The 19668-nt window shown below is 45.6% G+C and overlaps 1 protein-coding gene across 11 annotated transcripts in view; it reads right to left on the minus strand.

Annotated features, from left to right (window-relative positions):
- Positions 1-19668, minus strand: part of SAMD11 (sterile alpha motif domain containing 11) — a 159805-nt gene that overhangs the window by 102998 nt on the left and 37139 nt on the right. For all 11 annotated transcript variants that reach the window (XM_060276218.1, XM_035118488.2, XM_035118490.2 and 8 more), the window contains one exon: positions 9296-9474. In XM_060276218.1, the coding sequence (XP_060132201.1) occupies positions 9296-9474 (179 nt within the window). The remainder of the gene's footprint in view (positions 1-9295; positions 9475-19668) is intronic.

The following is a 19668-nucleotide window of genomic DNA, read 5'->3' on the forward strand; positions in this document are numbered from 1 at the left end:
CAGTCAGGACAGGATCAGCATTATATGCTCAAATCATCTTGCTCCAGCGAGCAACCTGGCCGCCCTATTCTACACTAGCTAAAGTTTCCAAACCATCTTCAGAGGAAGTATACTGCATGAGAAGATCCCGGGTTCAATCCCTGGCATCTCCAGGTACAGCTGTCTGGAGAGCCGTTGTCAGTCAGTGCAAACAATACTGAGCTAAAAGGACCAAAGCTCCAACTTAGTACACGGCGGCAGCTTATTTTTTAAATAAAAAGCATGTAAGAAAAATGCGTATCAATAAATAAACATGAACTATAAGCCAATACAAAAGTGGCTAAACGTTCATTCTATTGAGAAAATTACAACAGACAACCTGACATTTGCTTAGAAATGCAAAAAAACAACAACCCAAAAACCAAAACCAAAACAGACACAATAGTAATTTGGGTCCTTAATCCCATAGGTCTCTCATAAGTTTCCATGAGTTTGAGGTGTCCGTCTCGTTTGATCGTACAGGAGCTAACAGATCTTCCTGGCAGCTTCTTAAGGGAGCAGATGTAGCTCTGGGGTAGAGCATCTGCATTGCATGCAGAAGGTCACAGGTTAAATCCTCAGCATCCCCAGGTAGGGCTAGGAGAGACCCATGCCTGAAACCCTAGACAGCCGATGCCAGGCAGTATAAATAGAAAATTCAGCGGCCTGGCTGAATAAGACAGACTTCTATATCCCAAGTGTTGCATTTTAAAGTGCTGTAACCCACTCTGAGACCTTAGAGTGAATGGTGGGAAATAAAGTAAGTTGTTATTACCGTAGTACCTTGGTTCTCAAACGCCTTGGTACTCAAACAACTTGGAACCCAAACACTGCAAACCCGGAAGTAAGTGTTCTGGTTTGAGAACTTTTTTCAGAAGCCGAATGTGCTCCGTTTTGAGTGTTACACTGATTTGAGTGCCACACTTCCGTTTTGAGTGTTACGCTGATGATTTGAGTGTTACACTGAGGTCTATTTGTTTCTGCTATTTATTTTGTGTTTTTATGGCTCTTTTTGTTTTGTTTTTGTGACTGTGTGGAACCCAGTTCAGCTACTGACTGATTGTGTGACTGTGGTACATTGTTTATTGTTTTCATTTTATGGGTCATGGTTTCGATAGATAGTAAAATTCATGTTAAATTGCTGTTTGAGGGGTTGTTTTTAAAAGTCTGGAACAGATTAATCCGTTTAGCATTACTTTCTATGGGAAAGCAAACCTTGGTTTTGGACCGCTTTGGTTTTGGAATGGACTTGTGGAACGGATTAAGTTTGAGAACCAAGGTACCATTGTATTTCCTAAAACAAATCAGTTGTATGTGGAAGGATGGCTAGTCAACAATCCAACTGTTAACAAACAGACAGATTGATTGCCTGATAGTACATAAAATATATAGATATAATCAGACACATTCAGAAATCTAACAGGCCAAGGTGAAGATGCAAATCTGCATAAATAGACAGAGTGCCTCTGGGGAAAAATTGATGGCTCACTGGAACCTGTGCATTACAGCAATAAGAAAGGCAGGAGATCTGCATTTATAGACAGCTAAGTTTTCCTCAGAATAAACTCACCAAAATTAATGTACACAAGTTGAGAGTGTCCATTAACTTCGGCAGGTCTACTAGAACAAGTCTGGTTGGAGATATTGAGTTGTATGCAATGCTATCCCTACTCAGAGTAAACCTATTGGAAGCTAATGGACATGATATAGGTCCACTGTAGGTCTGCTCTAAGTGGGATTTAGCTGGGGCACAAGCCTCAGGAAAAAGACCGCAAATTATACCAGCATTTTCACCCATATATGCAATTTTTACGTCCTTGAAGATAGTTTCTGTGTGTATTATTTATTGGATAGCCAAGTTTCACTTTGCATATTATTACAAAGAGTGTGAATTAGAAGAGGTTCTCATCACCATCCCTAACATAGACCAAGGTGCTTTTGTTCTCTGCACCCCTGTGATGGGCTTGCTGGAAGAGGGACCAGCTTGCCTGTCCTCTTGCTGCCTTATACAAACTCAGAAAAATGGTCCCTCTAGCTCAGTACTGTCTACACTGACTGGCAGCGGCTATCCAGCATTTCAGGCAGGGAGCCTTTCTCAGCCCTACCTGGAGATGCTGGATATTGAACTTGGGACCTTCTCTGTGCAAAGCAGGTGCTCTACCTGGCTCCCTTTTAGGAAGCGATTTTCCCCAGCACACACTCGGCCTCCCCCTCTGCGCTGCCTGCCAGTTCCACAGCACAATAAAGTAGCCATTTCCGCTCACTATCAAATCTAAGTCCTCATTAGACCCGCTGCCGCTTCCTGGCACTCTGGATCAAATCCAGTGCTCGTTTCCCAGACAGATCTTAAATGTATTTTATTTATTAGGGTGACAGTCATTACTATGAAGCGTCGGCGGCAGCAGTGAGCAGCTGCGCTAGAGGAGGAAATGTCAGGAGAACACTGAAGGGCTAGGCTGAGGGAACAGTAGGGAACGCAGTCGCAAAAGCCCAACCAGAGCTGCACCTAAGAAGCTGGGCCCTTGAATGGTGGTACAAATAGGCCTAGTGATTTCTCCTCCCTGCCCTCCCAACCACAGCACCTCTCTTTACTATTACAGTCATACCTCTGGTTACGTTCGCTGCGGGTTGTGTACATCACGGGTTATGAACACGCCGAACCCGGAAGTGCCGGAACAGGTTACTTCTGGGTTCGGCGATTAATGCATTCACAGATTCAGCACTTCAGGTTGAGTACTGCTTTGGATGCGTATGGGGCTCCGGAATGGATCCTGTTCGCATCCAGAGGTACCACTGTACTTCTTTAGAAATCACTCATAGCTGAGTAAGATTGTCTTCCATGAACACGGTCTTAACAGTGAGTCCGTAAGTGACTGTGGACGCCAGTTCTGGATCCACAAGTCCTTCCACAGCGGGGGAGTTGATCAAGGTGAGGGTTTGCCAAGCGTGCCTTCCTGGTAGCATGTTTCTCCCTTTCATCCTGAGTTTGAGAGTCTTCAAAGTCCATGACACCTTTGGTAAAGGCTGTTCTCCAATTGGAGCACTCATAGACTAATTGTCGCTGTTTATACTACTTTTTTAAAGATTTGCCTTAAGAGAGTCTTTAAACCTCTTCAGTTGACCACCAGCTTTACGCTTACCATTTTAAAGTTCGGAATAGAGTAGTTGCTTTGGAAGACAATAATCAGGCATTCAAACAACATGACCAGTCCAACAAAGTTGATGTTGAAGAATCTTTGCTTCTTCCAGTTCCAGTAGTTCACCCGTCTTCCCAAGTGATGTGTAAAATTTTTCGGAGACACCACTGATAGAATCTTTCAAGGAGTTGCGAGAATTTTGCTGGCTGCAGCTAATAAAGAGATGCCTCGATAATTTCCACAATCCGTTCTATCTGCCTTCACAGCCATTGTAACATAACACTTGTTATCTTCTGCCTGTTCTGCCGTTGAGGAGAGGACTTCTTGGATCATTCTCTGTCTAGCTCCGAGCTCCTCCCCTTTGATCCTACCTACGCTGCTGGGAGTATGAGACTCCTGACAGCTTCGCTCACAAGGGTCATACAGTAGGAACGTGCAAGCCCACTCACCACCACAAGGTGATGATCCAGTGAGTGAGACCACTCTATACATAGGGATGGGTGAACACACCAACTTTGATTCCTCTCAATTTCTCATTTTTCCAGTATTTAGATCTTCACATTTCTATATCAGTCTGCAGTGTTGTTGTTGGTTTTTGAAGGCCCCATGAAAACTCCATCAGCATTTTAATGCAAACTCCTAATAATATACCGTACATACTGTTGTATGGAATTTTGCATAAATATACACTTTAGTTTTGCAAAAGGGGGGCAGCTTGTCTACCTAACAGAACTACAACTTTAAGGATTAGTGCCCAAGTTTGCTTTTTTCCTCTTCCCTCCCCATCCCTCTTACCTTTAGTGATTTTTTTTAGATTGTAAACTGGCAGGCAGGGACTTGTCTTGCTTATCTTATTGTACCGGTATGTAAGCTGCTCTGGCAGCCTTTTTTGTTGTTGAAGTGCAGGGCACAAAAACACTAAATAAACCGATTGATTGATTGATCAACTGTAGGGCTGGCCCTTATCAATGGAAGATAAATCCCAGACCTGGGCATCTTAGAGTCTTTTATAAACACCATCTTTTAAAATTAAATTTCTATACACCCTTCATCCAAGGATTGTGGGGCGCATTTAAAATATAAAACACAAATCTACGTAACATACGCTACCATGACGACTTGCAACAAACATACACATACACCAGTGGGTAGATGGTCCCATAAAAGCCTCAAAAGAACGAGTTTGGCTGGAGATACTGAGCTGTATTCAATGCTAGTCCTACTTGGGAGTAGACCCTTTGGATGGTAATAAATATGACTGAATGTAGGTACATAAATTTAAATGGGTCTGCTCCGAGTAGGATTTAGTTGAGCATAATTCTCAGTAAAGAGATTCCTACTTACTTTGGCATGAAGGTTCCCAGAAAAGATGGGAGCCACAGACCTGACCGACTCCCTGCCCCCTTTGCACACAGCTGCGTCCCACAAGTGCCAGAAACATGTAAGGAGGGTGGGGGAGCAGGGATGCAGAATGGGGGGTGGGTGCGAGAATGGGGGCTGCTTTTGGTTTGAACTCCAATCAATTAGAGAGGCAAAGAGCAGCAGCCTTCAGGGATGTCAGAAATAGATTTCCACTTAAGAGCACCAGGGATGCGGCTGACAGACTGACAGCCCCAAACCATTAAAGCCTTCACGGAGGCTGGCAATTTTGCTATTAGAAGATGGAAGTCTGGGTAAGTATGGCACGGTGACCCGGTTCACTGAAGGCAAAGTGGAAAGGAAATGGGGGCAGGGGAAGAGGGGAAGCAGCGGAACGGGGGAGAAGGAGGGGCAGACAGAAAGTCCCCTACACACACCGCTAAACCACAGAGACACTCAGCCCATCAGTCAAAATAACAGCGGCGAAATGAGGGGAATTCTAAAAACGTATATCTGACCCTCCCTTAACCTCATCCATCAATCTTTCCACGCCTCCCTTGTTCCAATCCGTAGTCTCTCTTCCCAACCCTCTCCCCCTCTCTTCTTCGAATAACTGCAGGCAGTACGGACAACTCCCAGCACATTGGCGGGACCCCAATAAAATATCCCAGCTACCCCCAGAGCTGTTTTGCCTGCTCAAGCCGCGAGATTGCCGATTTAAAAGAGCATTTCCCCACTAGCCCCAAGCCAAAAGGACTGTTGCCAGTTTTAAAAGACACGTTTTGGTTGCGCTTCTTCTTGCTGGTAGGGGCCCCTGACGTCAGCTGCAGGGGGCTGCACCTAAAGGTAGATTTCTCCATGAGTGGCTGTTAGTCGCTGATAGAAACTGAAGACCGTTCAATCAGATCCCTATTCTGTCTCTGGGGTGGGTGGGCTGGAGTGAGGATCCTAGGCGTTCAAACACACATACCAATTGGATACACATTGTTGGTCCACTTAACGCAAGCCAGAGGCAGAAAAACTATAGTGGATGCCAAATAATTGTGGGATGCCAGTTGCTGAGACTCACAACTGAGGAGAGTCCTGTTGTTCTCGGGTCCTCTGCCGGTTTGCCATAGGCATCTTGTTGTCAAGCGATAACAAGACACTGGGCTATGATGGGCTACTGGCCTGCCCGATCCATCAGGTCTCTTCTTACTTAGCTTCTTATTTTATTAGTGACTCAGCTGGTTAGTTTAAACCAAGGGTGGGGAACCCCAAAGTCCAGGGGTCCAGGCAGCGGAGGTTTAGGATCAGAGTTTTCATTCTCCTAGATGTCAACCTGGGAAGGAAGCCCAAGCCCCATCTGCCCCTCGCTTCCCTCTACAGCAGGTGCAGAAACTGTGTTCTCGACCACTGGACCCACTTATTCGTCTCCATCTGTTCAATCCGCCAAAGCCCATCTTTGCATGCAGGGAAGTACCTAACTTGCCGAGCCTTTGAGATCCATTGGATAACCTCACCTGGTTTTGCTGGCCACTCAAAGCCATTCCCAGGGTGTGGCCACTGTGGCATGCCAACAGCTTCTAGGAGCCACAGGTGAGAACTGAGTGCAGGGCGGGGACCAAAGATAGACACACTAACCCAGAAGGAGCACAACATGCCCCCCACAAGAGGTACTACCCCCTCCCCGAACACCCCATACACCCTGGGCTGTAGTTACTGTACAAAGGTTAAGAGTCACCTCTGTTGCCCTATTCGCTCTGGACCCACCCACCACTAGCATGTGGCCCTCATAAGGTTGCCTACAAGGAAATGTGGCCCCCGGATTGAAAAGGGTTCCTCACTCTTCGTGACATGAAATACCACCACCTGCTCTTTGACGTGTGACCCCGTGCTCACTTACAGTAGTAGCCTACTTGCTTCCTGCCAGCTTTTTCTCCCTCTCTTCCTTCAGTAACTTTGCCCCAGAGCTTCGTGTCTCTTGGCTTCACTACCCTCTTCCTTTTCAGCTTATTCTGCCCAGGCTGCATCTCTGTCGCTTCCCCCACCTCCTGACCATTTGTATCTACTAAGGATTTTCATCCTATCAGGCATTATGACCTTTTGCTTCACCTTCGGAAGCTGCAGTGTCTGTCAACATACTATTCCGGCAGCGTTCCCGAGCAGTAAGGAATGCTAACATCACAAGCAGATCAATGAATGGCTAGTTTCTCAGGGAAGCAAACAGTTTTCAGCCTATAGATAGATAAATTACTTGAGCCCCACATGTCAAGAGATAACCTCTTCCTTAATATTCCAAACCACACAGTTATGTAAATCATTCTCTGTTAAATACGGTACTACTATTTTGAAGTGGTATAGAGGATCTCAGTAATCCATATTCCTACCCTGTAAGGCAGGCCAGCACTATCTTTGTAGGTGGGGTAGTGGGGGAAAGGAGCTGAGATTGAAAAACAGTGGCCATATTCAGACATCACATTAAACCGTGGTTTAGTGGAGCCAGACCTACTCTCAGGCTCATGTGTTCCTCCTTTCCTCTCAGACATGCTCAGGAGGATGAGTTTGGACTAACCTGAAAAAAGGTTTTACTAGTCTATTGAGGCTATCAAGAGAAGAATTGAATGTTGCATTCCTATGCTGGGCATGGAAGAGGCAAGTTTCCTATATCTAACAACCCCACCTGCTGCTAGCCCTCCTCTGGCAGACCACTCACTTGCAATTCCAGGTCGCCTATAGGCCAGAGTGTAATTGAAAGAACGAGTTAAGGGATAGCAAAAGCTTCCAATCTCCAATCTCTCTCAGTAGAGCAAAGAAAGCAGAGAGGGGGAGGGGAAAAAACAGGAGACATAGACAGACATCTTCTCAACACACTAAACCATGGCTTAATATAGGGCAGAGAACCTGTAGAGGAAGGTTATTAGTTTGTTTTGCTTTTGTTCTTCTTTTTATTGTATATTTGTGTTGTTTTATCTTGAATTTTTATTCTGTGAAATGCCCTGAGATCTTCGGACAGAAAACAAGCAAGCAAGCAAATATAGACATCTAAGATTATAACACCCTGGACAATTGGCCAGGTTGGTTGGGGCTGATGAGAGTTGGAGTCCAAACAACTGGAGGGCACTATGCTGAGAAAGACTGGCTTAAAAGTGCATGGCAAAGTATTCTGAACTCATTGGTCTCAGAATCCAAATCTGAAGCCAAGGACGTAGTCAACTGGGGATTTTTCTAGCCTTGAGACCTTCCATGAAAACAGAGCAAGGCTGAAATCACAGGTACACTCTTACTGGGAGGCAGACCCCACTGGTGTACATTATGCACAAAACTGGGATGCAAAATCTCAGAGGAAACCACCTTAGTAGATGACCAAGCCAACGACTTATAGTTAAAACTTTCTCTCCTCTTCTCTCTTTCCTGACTGTATTTTCTCACCAATGAGCCCAAGCAAATCACAATAATTAAGATTCTGAAGATAAAAGCATTTTATTGGTTTGCAAACCCTGGGTATTCATCTAACAAACTATTTGCCTCCCTCCTTAGGAAGACAAAGCAGGGCTATTGGAACAGAGGCGCTGAATTAAATGGGTAGTTAAAAACAATTTGGAGATGCTTTGTGCGCACCCGTGGTGGGGAAGGATGCAGACCTATTGCCCAGCTTTACATGCAGAATTAATAAACTGCATCCACAACTAATGGCCACAAGAAACAAGGTGTCAAGTCAGAGATGCTTCTTTTTCAGTTGTGGTGGGGGTTTGGGGGAAGAGATGCTGTGCCACTCCAGCTCCCCAGACCTCTGCTGTTGGTGACCCGGCAAAGTGGGAGGAAAATGGCTTAGTGACTGGCAAGCAACAGGCACATAAAACCCCCTCACACAGAGAACTAGAAAAGCAATTACACGCCTTTGCTCTCCCATTCCTTTGTTTTTATAGGGCTTGTTTCGGAATCCAAGCAACTCTGTGCATTAGTGAGCGCAGGGAGAGGATGGTGGTGATGATGATCAAGAATAGCTGTAATGATACACTTGGGGGGTGGAGGGCAACGAGACACAGCTGCAATACATTTTCATTGCCTCTCCGTTACAAGGTATTACACAATGCACGCTTTCCCAGAGGAATCCAAAGTCTTGACTCTCTTTGGGAATTGCTTTGTTTCCCCAGAGGGAAAAATTACCTCTCCTCTACCCATGGCAGCTACATTGCCAGGGGTGTAGAATACAGGAAGTTGTTTTTATACTGAATCAGTCCATTGGTCCATCTAGCTCAGTATTGTCGGCACTGACTAGCAGCAGGTCTCAAGCGTTTCAAACATGGGTTTCTCCCAGCCCTAGTTGGAGATGCTGGGGATTGAACCTGGGACCCCCTTGATGAGGGGTAGCATATCTGCTCCAATGGAGTCTTTGTCTATACTTGTACACTTGTAAATAAAGCAAATGTTTTTAAATGACACTCAAATCTCCAGTGATCTCTCCTCTAAAGAAAACCAAACCCACTGCCCCTGGAATCTACTATGACTCAGGGAAGTGGGGAAAGCACACAAATATGTTTTTTTACAGCATAACTCTTCTACAAGAAGTGTGATCACAGAATATTACTGTCTAGGCTTGCTTGTAGATTTTTATGAGCTTTACATGACATCACAGCATGTCAACCAATGGCTTTCAAAGAGGTTATGCAGACATCCAAACAGAGACTTTTTGCAGTCTCACAACTTGCAACTGCTGGGGTGGGAGCACAAATGATCAATTCACACTCAATGCTTTGGGGTGTGGGGGTGAGATAGGAAATCACAATAAACAAAATTACCTTCTTTTCATGATACTAATATGCAAATCCTCCTCTTGCTTGACATCAGGGTGGTGACCGTTGACCTTGTCGCTCTCCTCACTGTCGTCACTGTGTGAGAAAATGGAGGGAAGCTCTTTCTTTGGGGTCCTGGTAGGAGGCAAGGGGATGGTCCTCTTCTCAGCAAGGCGACCCCGATTCTGCCGAATGGGAGAAATCCGGAGTCAAACGAGTAGAAAGGGGGGGGGGAGAGAAAGAGGAAAAGATCAGATTAGGTGTACTGAAGGGGGGAGGTTTTTTAAATAAAGTCTGTCATCTGTTGGGGTGGCTCTGTTGACACCTCCATAATCCTTATGCAAAACAATCTATAGTTAATGTTAATGGTGTGAGCAATCCATCATCAAAGCTGAGGCGTACAGCAGATTATCAATTAAACCTTGGTTTCTTACATTACAGAATGATTTAAAAGACCAGAAAAGGCGGCTGAGCCTTTGTCTGAATCTTTTGTGGCTCTTTATCCACAGCTCTTTATCTGTTGGGCGGTGTTAGCTCCTTAACCAGTTTGGCAGGAGACTGGATTTGTATGCAATACTAAATTGTGGTTAGCATTAACTAATTTTGTAAACCAAGTAGATGCTTTAATTAATGAGTCATCTTTAACCATAGTTAATAAATCATAGCTAAGCTGCTGGGCTCACAAGTACAGTGGAACCTTGGTTCTCGAACGCAATCTGTTCGACTCCCAAAACCGTTCGGAAACCAAGGTGCGGCTTCTGATTGGCTGCAGGAGCTTCCTGCACTCAAGCTGAAGCTGCGTCAGTTGTTTGGCTTCCAAAAAACGTAACACTTACTTCTGGGGTTTTGGCGTTGGGGAGCCAATTTTTCATCAACTAAGCAGTTTGAGAACCAAGGTTTCATTGTAATGCTATGCCATGGTTTAATAAACCATAGTTTAATGCACCATGGTTTCACATTATACGTGAACCAGACCTCTGAGAGTGCTTGGGAACCCTGAGGATTGGGAGGAAACAGCAATGGATGGGAGACTGCAGAGGAAAAAGTGGCAGGCACAAAAGGGTTAAATACCCCTCCCACTTGCCACCCTGAAAATGCCTCCACACAACCCCCCCCCCCAAATATTTTACATACAGTATTCAGCAACAAACACAGGAAGGTTCCAAATATGCAACAAAGTATTCAGTTGCACCCTAACAAAAATGACACTCCTGGTTGTTCGTTTTTAATTGAAGACATTCCTGGAAATCTGAGGACAGCACATATATTGAGCATTTACTCCAGCAATTGATGCTTTCGCCAGGGACCCCCAGAGCTCAATGCCTAACCTCCCTCCTCCACCCCCACAGCTAGATGTCGCAGTGCACCTCTTTCCCGCTAAGTCACAATTTATCGCATCAATTAAGAGTCAGCGGCCTGCAAATTCCCAACACACAACTGCCACGGGACTGCCTCGAGTGCAGCTCCAGAAGCTGAGGAGGGGGACGGTGCCGATCTCAGCTCATAAAAATCATTTAATGGCCATTATGGTACCTAAGAGCAGTTACTTGGTCTCAGTGGCTGCTCAGGGACTCATCATACTTAACTAGAGAATAGGGAAGGAACAGAGGGTGTGTGTTGGGGATTGAGAACAGCCCTCGCGGAAACTATTCAGAGCCCCACACACAGAGAAATAGGGAGTCCTGTTAAACTTCCTTTAACAGCCCTGCCAGGCTCACAATCAGGGGTGGCTCAAGTGCACACTTATGGGTTAAGCGGCCTGCATTTGCAACTCTAACACAGCCTCTCCCCCAACTTGGTGCCCTCCAGATGCTTTGGACTACATCTCCCATTAGCCCCTGTGAGCACGGCTGTACTCAAAAGAACAGATACATTTACAAACTGGACTTTCAAGCAGCAATGATTTGTTCCAGAAGAACAGAACTTAGAATCATAGAATTGCTGGAAGGGACCTTGAGGGTCATCCAGTCCAACCTCCTGCAACGCAAGAATCTTTTGCCCACTGTTGGGCTTTTTGCCCAACTTCTCTTCTGCACCAGGGCAGGGGCAGGGGCAGGGGCAGGGGGGGCGCGCGCACACACGCACACGCACACGCACACGCACACACACACACACACTACTCCTCTTGAACTACTGCTGGCTGAATGCAAACACACCACAGAGTGGCATGAAACTAAATTTTATTAAGTTGGGTCCATTATTTTCAACAGGTCCACCCAGAGTCAAACTTAGCTGAATGCCACCCTATGATACCACAGTCATTCCTCCAGATTAACCAAACTCATCAAAGGTTAATTGGTTGTAGTCAATGCTAGTTCTACTCAGATTAGATTCCTATCACTGCAGGCCAATGGGCAGGCTTGCAGTTTACTTCAGCATGATTTTAGTCCACTTTCTTTAACTACCACTAGTGCTGACATTTTGCAGAAGATTACCAAATGTGTATTAAGAGTCCTGAAGACAACAGAATGTATGCTACTCCTTTTCAGAGTACGGTAGACCCCACTGAAATTAACACAACTTAGGTCCATTCATTTCAATGGATCTACTCTGAGTAGGATTTAGCTGCATGCAACCCAAAGATGTGACCAAGAACTTTGCATCAACATGTGAAACATCCGTCCCACTCATATAACCTACTGCATAATTTCTTATTACTGGCACACTACCCCCAACAATTGGAATGTTCACAAACATTCTGTGTCATCACAACACCTCAGCCAATGGCTAGGAGGCTTGCAAATAACCTGCCGCTGGCCTGAGCCTCACAGATACCATAGTGGAAAAGAGGTTTCCTAGTCACTAAAAATTAGGTGCTAGGAAAAAGTTGGCTGAATTCAAGGTTAGATCCTAGTTCATTCTGGGTTTGTTTCCTTCTCGGGGAGTAACACAGCAACAGAAGCATATATCAAGCATCTGAAACATTTCACAGTTACTAGTCCAGCATCCTGCCTGGGAAAACCATCACCACCACCGGACATGCACAGCCTCCCAAAAATTCAGAATGGCATTTTAAGAGAGTCCTAGCGTTGTTCACTTCCAGTACAAACACTGGATCAGCCCAAAGGAAGTCCCTTTGGATGTGGCCTCCTTTTATAACCCTGAGATAATCCTCCCTTGCTAATAAGAGTACTGTACATCATTGTGTGCTGGGGGGAGGGAAGAGACTCGTATTTTATTTTCTGCCTCTTAACTTATTATGTTTTTGAATGTGTTGATCTGACAATATATGAAGAGCCAAAGGTCCATCTAGCCCATCATCCTGTTGGCCAGCCAGACGCCAGTAATACGTTCAAAAAGCAGGACATCAGTGCAGCAGTATTCTCCCCATTAAAATTAATTAATCCAAGTTAGTAACATTCCCTTATTTCATAGAATTGTAGTGTCGGAAGGGAGGACAGACGTCATCTAGTCCAACCCCCCGCAGTGCAGGAATTTTTTGCCCAACATGGGGCTCAAACACATGACCCTAAGCTGAAGAGCCCCACCTTCTTCCAGCTGAGCTATCCTGAGTTCTGTTAAATTGGTCTACTCTGATTAGGATTAATAATGACTACAAGCCTACCTCTTTCTCCAAATCACATCTCGTATTTGCTTAAATCTGCAGCTCTAAGCTGAGCGTGCGTGTCATATTTTGCTCTGATCTACGTTAAAGGCAACGGGTGAAACTTATCAAATGCCTCACAATTAAATCCGAGGCCTCCTTTGAGCCTGAGGGCCTGGCAAATGGCCCTCCCGCCTGACCACTGCTCCTCGCTCTAATTGGCCCTGGTGAGCGCTAGAGTTTAAATATGCATTTTAATAATATGTCATTGCTTTGGTTTTATCCCCGTGTTGAAGAGCGCTCCGGGTCTCCCAAGAAGACGGAAATCAAAGATAGAAAGGAGGCTAAAATTTCCACTCAGAGAGATGCCAGTCAAGGCTAGCCAAGTTGTTAGGACAAAAGTACCCTCCACCCACCCAAACTAATGCTTCCATCACAACTCCCACATTAAGCCACATTTTCCCCAGCCCATTAAAAAAAAGAGAGAGACTTTTTTCCGCAGCAGAATAGGAAATAACCGAGACGGATCTTCCAGATGAGAACGGAGGGTTGGAAAGTACAAGAACAAGGGGGAGGAGGAAAGGAAGGACCCCTGTTCTCAGAGGGAAGGTCAAAGCGTATCAACGCCCTGGTTGTGATGTAGCACAGCTGCCAGAAAACGAGGAAGGATTCCTTCCAGCAGGTCCCCGGCGAGCATTTAATTGATCCCAGAGACGCCGAGGCCTCAGCTAGGGCGGAATTTGCAATGTGTTGGTTGGGGGGTGGGGAGAGAGACGGGGGAGAGCGAGAGAGAGAAGCTTATGTGAGGTCATGTGGTGGGAAAGGGGGGCGGGGGGCAGAAAATATTGCATCTTGACAGAGGACAGGGCATCTTCACTGTGGCTACCAGTCACACTGGTTATGTTCTTCCTCCCCTGTCAGAGGCACTTATGTCAGTTGCCGGCACCAGCAGGTAAGGAGAGCTCTTTTGGGCTCAGGTTCTGCTCACGGGCTCCCCGTATGCACCTTGTTGGTCACTAGGTCAGCCTCTGGCCTAACCCAGTAAGTCTCTTCTTATGTTCATATAAGTAACAGTGAAGGAGGGCTGTTGCCTGTGGGCTTCTTTGAGCCATCTGGGTATCCACTATGGAAACCGTACTAGATGGGCCTTTGGCCGGATACAGGCTCCTCTTATGTGGAGAGGGGAAGCCAACTGCTTTTTGCCTTCCTGGCAAATGAATAAAGGCAGCTGCAAACACGTATGCAGGAGAAGTTGTATAGAGCTCAGTGGCAGAATATATACTTAGCATGCAGAAGGTATTGGCTTCTTCTCCTGCCTAGCTAGACTGCGTCTTGTGGATCCCTTGCCATCCATAATGATGCCTGCCCAATCACTGCCTGGTCACCTCACCAAGTCTCTTGGGTGGAGGCCAAAGGTGCTTTTTGCCTACCATCAACACAGACCAAAGAGAGAGAGGGAAGTCAAATGAGCTCCATATGGAGAGGAGGCCCCAAAGTTTTCATTCCCTTGTTACTGACACATGAAGGTTTGGTTGCCCTCCAGGAGCCTGGAAACCACGGTTGGGAGGAGAAAAGGGAAGGCCCACGAATTTCTTATTAAGAAGCTATACCAAGAGTTCCTTGGAGAGAGAAAATTCTCTGTCCTTCCCCGATTCCACCCCTTCCTGTTTTAAAGCCAGCTGTGATTACCAAAAGAGTCATACCAGGTTCCCAAATAAGCCCCCCGCCTCTCCCCCAGGCCTTCATTACACATCGCAGGCCAGCGTCTCAACGCCACCGATTTGTTTCAATAGCAAATCCAGGGGCTGGGGCAGCCCTTGCCTCACTTCCTGGTACTTAACCAGCTTTGCTATTAAAACCCAGGCCGCTGATGAAACAAGCTTCTCGGGTTCCATGCCGTCCTCTGCTCCGACGCTCAAGTAATGAGGAAATGAATAAAAGAAGAGGCAAGCTCTCTCCGCAGGCTTTGCTGCCAAGCGCGTTTCCCTCATCACCTGTCAAAAGCGGCCTAGTTCCTCGCCCGATTGCTAATGCAGTGCATCTCTCAAATGGATAGGAATTCACACTGTGCAGCCACAAATGAAGCCAGGCAACCCTATGGCAGGAGGTCTTGGGAGAAACGGGGGAAAGTTAGGCAGAGCCCAAAGGGCACATCCTGCTCTGCAGAACACCCCCATGCAAACACTTCCACAAAACGACAGGGGAGGAGAGTCATCTTGTGGTGAGGTCCTGTTTGTAGGCTTACTTACCCCTGGGGCATTTGGTTGGCCAGTGTGAGAACAGGATGTTGGGACTAGATGGGCCACTGGCTTGTTCCAGCACTCAGGGTCTTATGTTCTTATAGGAATTACAGTGGTACCTTGGTTCTCAAACGCAATCCGTTCCGGAAGTCTGTTCGACTTCCGAAACGTTTGGAAACCTGCTTCCAGTACTCAAGTGGAAGCTGTGTCTGATGTTTGGCTTCTGAAAAGCTTTTGAAAACCGGAACACTTCCGGGTTTTCGGAGTTAGGGAGCAGATTTGTTCGTCAACTAAGCCAATCGATAACCAAGGTTCCACAGTACTATGTTATCCTAAACAAGTCTTCTAGGGACTAAGCCTCGCTGAACACACTGGGGCCCACTTCTGTCTAATCCTTAGGGATGGGGCAAACTTTTCAGTTTTGGATTCTCTCAGTTTCTCATTAAGTTCAGCTCTCCCCAGTTCCGCATCAATTTCCAATTATTATTATTTTTAAGTCCTCTTGAATTTCTCCCAATACACTCATTTTTAATTGCAGTTTTGTCTAATGTACACATTATTGCAAAGCAATTTCCCTCAATATAATGCATATTTTACCCTAACATATGCATTCTGATTTCTGGGGCACTTTACCTGGCTGGAGAACTGCACTGCAAAATTCTGAAAAATGTGAACTTCAAAAGGTGGTTGTGCTTTGGTTCTTGTATTGTTTCAGATTGTTAAAAGTAGTTTTGCCTTTTAATGTAAACTGAATCAGATTTCTCCCCTATCTGTAGTAATAGCACAAAGCACTGTAGCATTAGCCGCCTTCTGCTATGGACTTGACAGCAATAGCTGATATGTGGATTGCGGTCCATGAAAATTTCTGCCATAATAAATGGCAGTTACTTTGCTGGTATTCCTTCCGAAGACTGTTCATATTTTCAAGTGAGATTCAATTGCTTATCAGCAGATTTAGGTTATGTAATGAAAGTTGAGTTGTAACTCTTGTAACTCTTGTAACTTGAAAGTTGAGTTGTAACTCTTGCCCATGAAAACCTGGTCCTCCACCACTACCCCCCCCCCATTGTGACTTCTTGCAATAAGGAAAGTGATAGGGAAACAGACTGAAGAGTGTGAAATAACATTTGCTTGTGCCACGACTGTCTCCTATCAAATAAAAACGAAGGCTCAATCAATAGCCAGCATCATCTAATTTTCTATAAACTTTGTGGAAACTAATCAAAATGAGTGTTTAACAAACAGGCCTGGATGTGACCAAACCCAGCTGCATGACTGGAAAATATCCTGGACCACTACTAGGCTCAAAGAAATGGCAAACTTTCTGCCTCTAGTCCCCGTGAGACCATCTCCACACCTCCTTCCCAACCCAACCTGTCTCGATGATGGATGTTTTAACTCTCTGCCCCTCGCTCCCCCCCCCCCAAAAGAATATATTGTGGAAAACATATAACAAAGAGATGGGGGAAATTGGTTTCTCATAACCTATTTTTTTAAAGCGGTCTTTCTGAAAATGCTCCAGATGTTTCAGAGAAGGGAAGATTCTTAGGTAATATCAATACCTGGAGATCCCCTTTTCAGCACAACAGGAAGTCATGCTCTGAAGCTGGTCCTTCAAGAAACAAAGACATGGTAGCAGAGCATTGGGCTAAGAAACTTTTCTTCTCAGCAGGGAACAAGATTCCTTAAAGCAGAAGGCTGCGCCCTGCTTGGAAGTCTTCAGCTGAGATAAGACTTTGCCACCAGAAAAGGAGACAGTTGAATCCAATTCACAACATGCATGCAGAATTCAGCTTCTTTGAATTTCTTTAAAGCAAGTTCCTAACCCTTCTAGTTACAGAGCTATGTTTTGAAAGGGCGCTAACAATAGCGGCTGAAATCTCAGAAGTCAGAGGTATTTTCAGGAAACTGAGTGTGGCATTTCACTATCTCTCCTATTCCCTGAGTAGAGAAACCAAAATAAATTATGCAAATTTTGAAAGATTGTGCAAACTTGGCCCACTGAAATAATTTATCCAGGTTACAGAATGTGGTTTTTCTTGGCACAAAACTTTAATATTAGTCTGAGCAGAGAATTTTAGTGTTGCCAGTCCCATACAAGCAAAGATTCAACAGGCATCCTCACTTTTTACTTTCATGTGTCTCCTGAACATCTTTTTTTATGCCGAAGGGCCTTCGCAGCTGTTTCTTTGTTATTAATCAGTCACTTTAACAATTATCTGTATTGTTTCAATGGTGTCTTAATATTTTTCTATTTATTAAAAAAAATTCCAGGTAACATGAATTATCTATAAGAATTAGCCCTGTTGGATCAGGCCAGTGGCCCATCTAGTCTAGCATCCTGTCTGTACTCACAGTGGCCAACCAGATGCCCCAATGGAAAGCCTGCAAGCAGGACCTGAGCTCAGCCGGAACTCTCCCCTTCCTATAGTCTCCAGCAACTGGTATGCCTTTTGCCTCTGACAATGGAGGCAGAACAAAGTAATTATCATCATCCCTTCCACATGGGATGTTAAGGCTGTGAGTGCCAATCCATATGTTGTCAGAACAGCACTCTCCATGCCCCAAAGGGAGGTGTCGGCAAGGCTTGATGGAGCCCTGAAGTTTACATAAATGCAAGACTTCTTTTAAAACAACAACAAATAAACCTTGAAGGCAAACCCCAAAGCAGCTCAATGAGAACTGAACATGCTCAGTATTAAAGGAATGCTTGCTGACTGCCTCGTGGTGGTGGAGGTAGGAACAGAGTGGAGCAGCAGGAATCCTGAACAGCAGCAGTCCATACGTTGCAACATTCTGTTGCAGGTTCCACATATCTTCGATTCCTCCTCCTCCTCCTCCTCCATGCAAGGATTGGTTTTTCAAAATAATCTTGAATTCGGTTAACGCCGCCCAATCCCTTTTCTGTGTTCAGAAGCAAGTTTCACTGTGTTTCAATAGGGCTTATTCCTCAGGAAGGATTGTAGCTTTAGCCTTCTGAACCGAGCAGAGAGTTTAGAGGAAAGAGGTAAATATTGGCCCTGTCAGCTCGTAAAACTGAAGCCACCCGGATTCTTCCGTGCTTTGCCTTAGCCCAGGACCTGGAACAGCACCGAGCTTTTCTGCCGCCCCAGGATACCAGTAAATTCCACCATGGGGAAATTCCACATGTCGGTTACTTTGGCAGAACATCTGTTGGGAGGGTTCCCGTGTTCCTAGGGGGCAGAAACCTGCCCGGGCGACCAAACTCAAAGGAACGTCAGTTTCTTTCAGCAGAAGCAGCTGATTTTGGCATCCTTTTTCCTCCAGCGAGTTGGAATCTGGACACTTGGAAACTGGAAGAGTCCAAAACCATCATGAAAACCGGAGAGGCCAAGTGTATTCTCTTTTTTGTTCTGGAACAGATTGAGTTTCATGAGTTCTGGCTCCTGACTCGTCAGCTGCCTACAACCCCCCACCCCACCCAAATAATCCCTGAAATCAGACCCGAGATTCTCTCCCCCTCCCCCAAGAGACAGTAGATTGACTAACTCAGGTCCATAAATGTCAATGGGTCGAATTTTAGTTGGACTTTAGTTGGATACAGCCCATTGGGAAAGAAAGTGCACGCAGACACTTGCTTTTTCAAGGGATCTGAGTAAAAAGTCAGATCCAGCACAGGACTGATTCGAGCCTCAGAAAACACACAGAGCTGATAGATGAAGTGGGAAGAACGTAACTCTTCAGCTTGCTCTTTTAACTCAGTGAACTTTTCAACCGCCCTCTCAACCAATGGAGCAGTGTGGGTCGGGACGGTGGCCCAGAGGCCTTGTGGGTACCAGCAGGAAGACCTAAAAGGACTCCACTGCCATGTCCACAAGCACCAAACTGGCGAACCCTGCCTTGGGACTTCACAATCTCCACTCATGAATGTTTTCATCTGTTTTCAGTGCTCTGCTTTCCAACTAAACTCTTCCCAACGCGGAACATATTAAGAGTTTGCTAGAATTTATGAATTACTCCTGGCTTCCTGGCCTTCTGCTTGTCACCAAGGAACTGTGAGAAACATTTGCAGGCGCGGAATGGGTGGAAAGCAGAACTGGCCAAGTTTTCTGACCTTGGCGGTATTCAAACTCCTCACGTCCTCGCTTCCCTTCTCCAGGTCCTATATTGCCTTACTCCCCGGGGTGGGGTGGGTGTTGTAATTTGGAAACGAGAAAGTTTCCTTAATAGCTTTGTCAAGGGAGTCCCGGAACAATTTTATTCCATCAAATCAGGCTTCGGTCTAAATTACTCTTTGGATCTAGATGCCACTTCGGCTAAAAATTCCTTATTGCTTAAGAAGGCAGGATTGGGGGTGGGGGGAAGCGGCTGAAAAGAAAAGCCTGGGCTTCGGAGATAATCTGCTTGCATTTACTCCAAGGTGCCAATAAATGAACACTGAAGGCAGATGGTAAATTCTTTGCACCTTTCGACTCTTTTGATCCACATCTGTTTGAGACAGGATGGATAATTTCTAGAGGTCAAGAGAGCAGTAGCTTCTAGACAAGAGAACCAAGAAGCCTCCTTTCTGAACTTGCTCCTGCTATTATTTTGGTGGTGGGATAAAAGGCAGCATCCCGACCACCTGGAAATGT

This window comes from Zootoca vivipara, chromosome 6 (genome assembly GCF_963506605.1).
Source record: "Zootoca vivipara chromosome 6, rZooViv1.1, whole genome shotgun sequence".
In the NCBI taxonomy this organism is placed as follows: domain Eukaryota; kingdom Metazoa; phylum Chordata; class Lepidosauria; order Squamata; family Lacertidae; genus Zootoca; species Zootoca vivipara.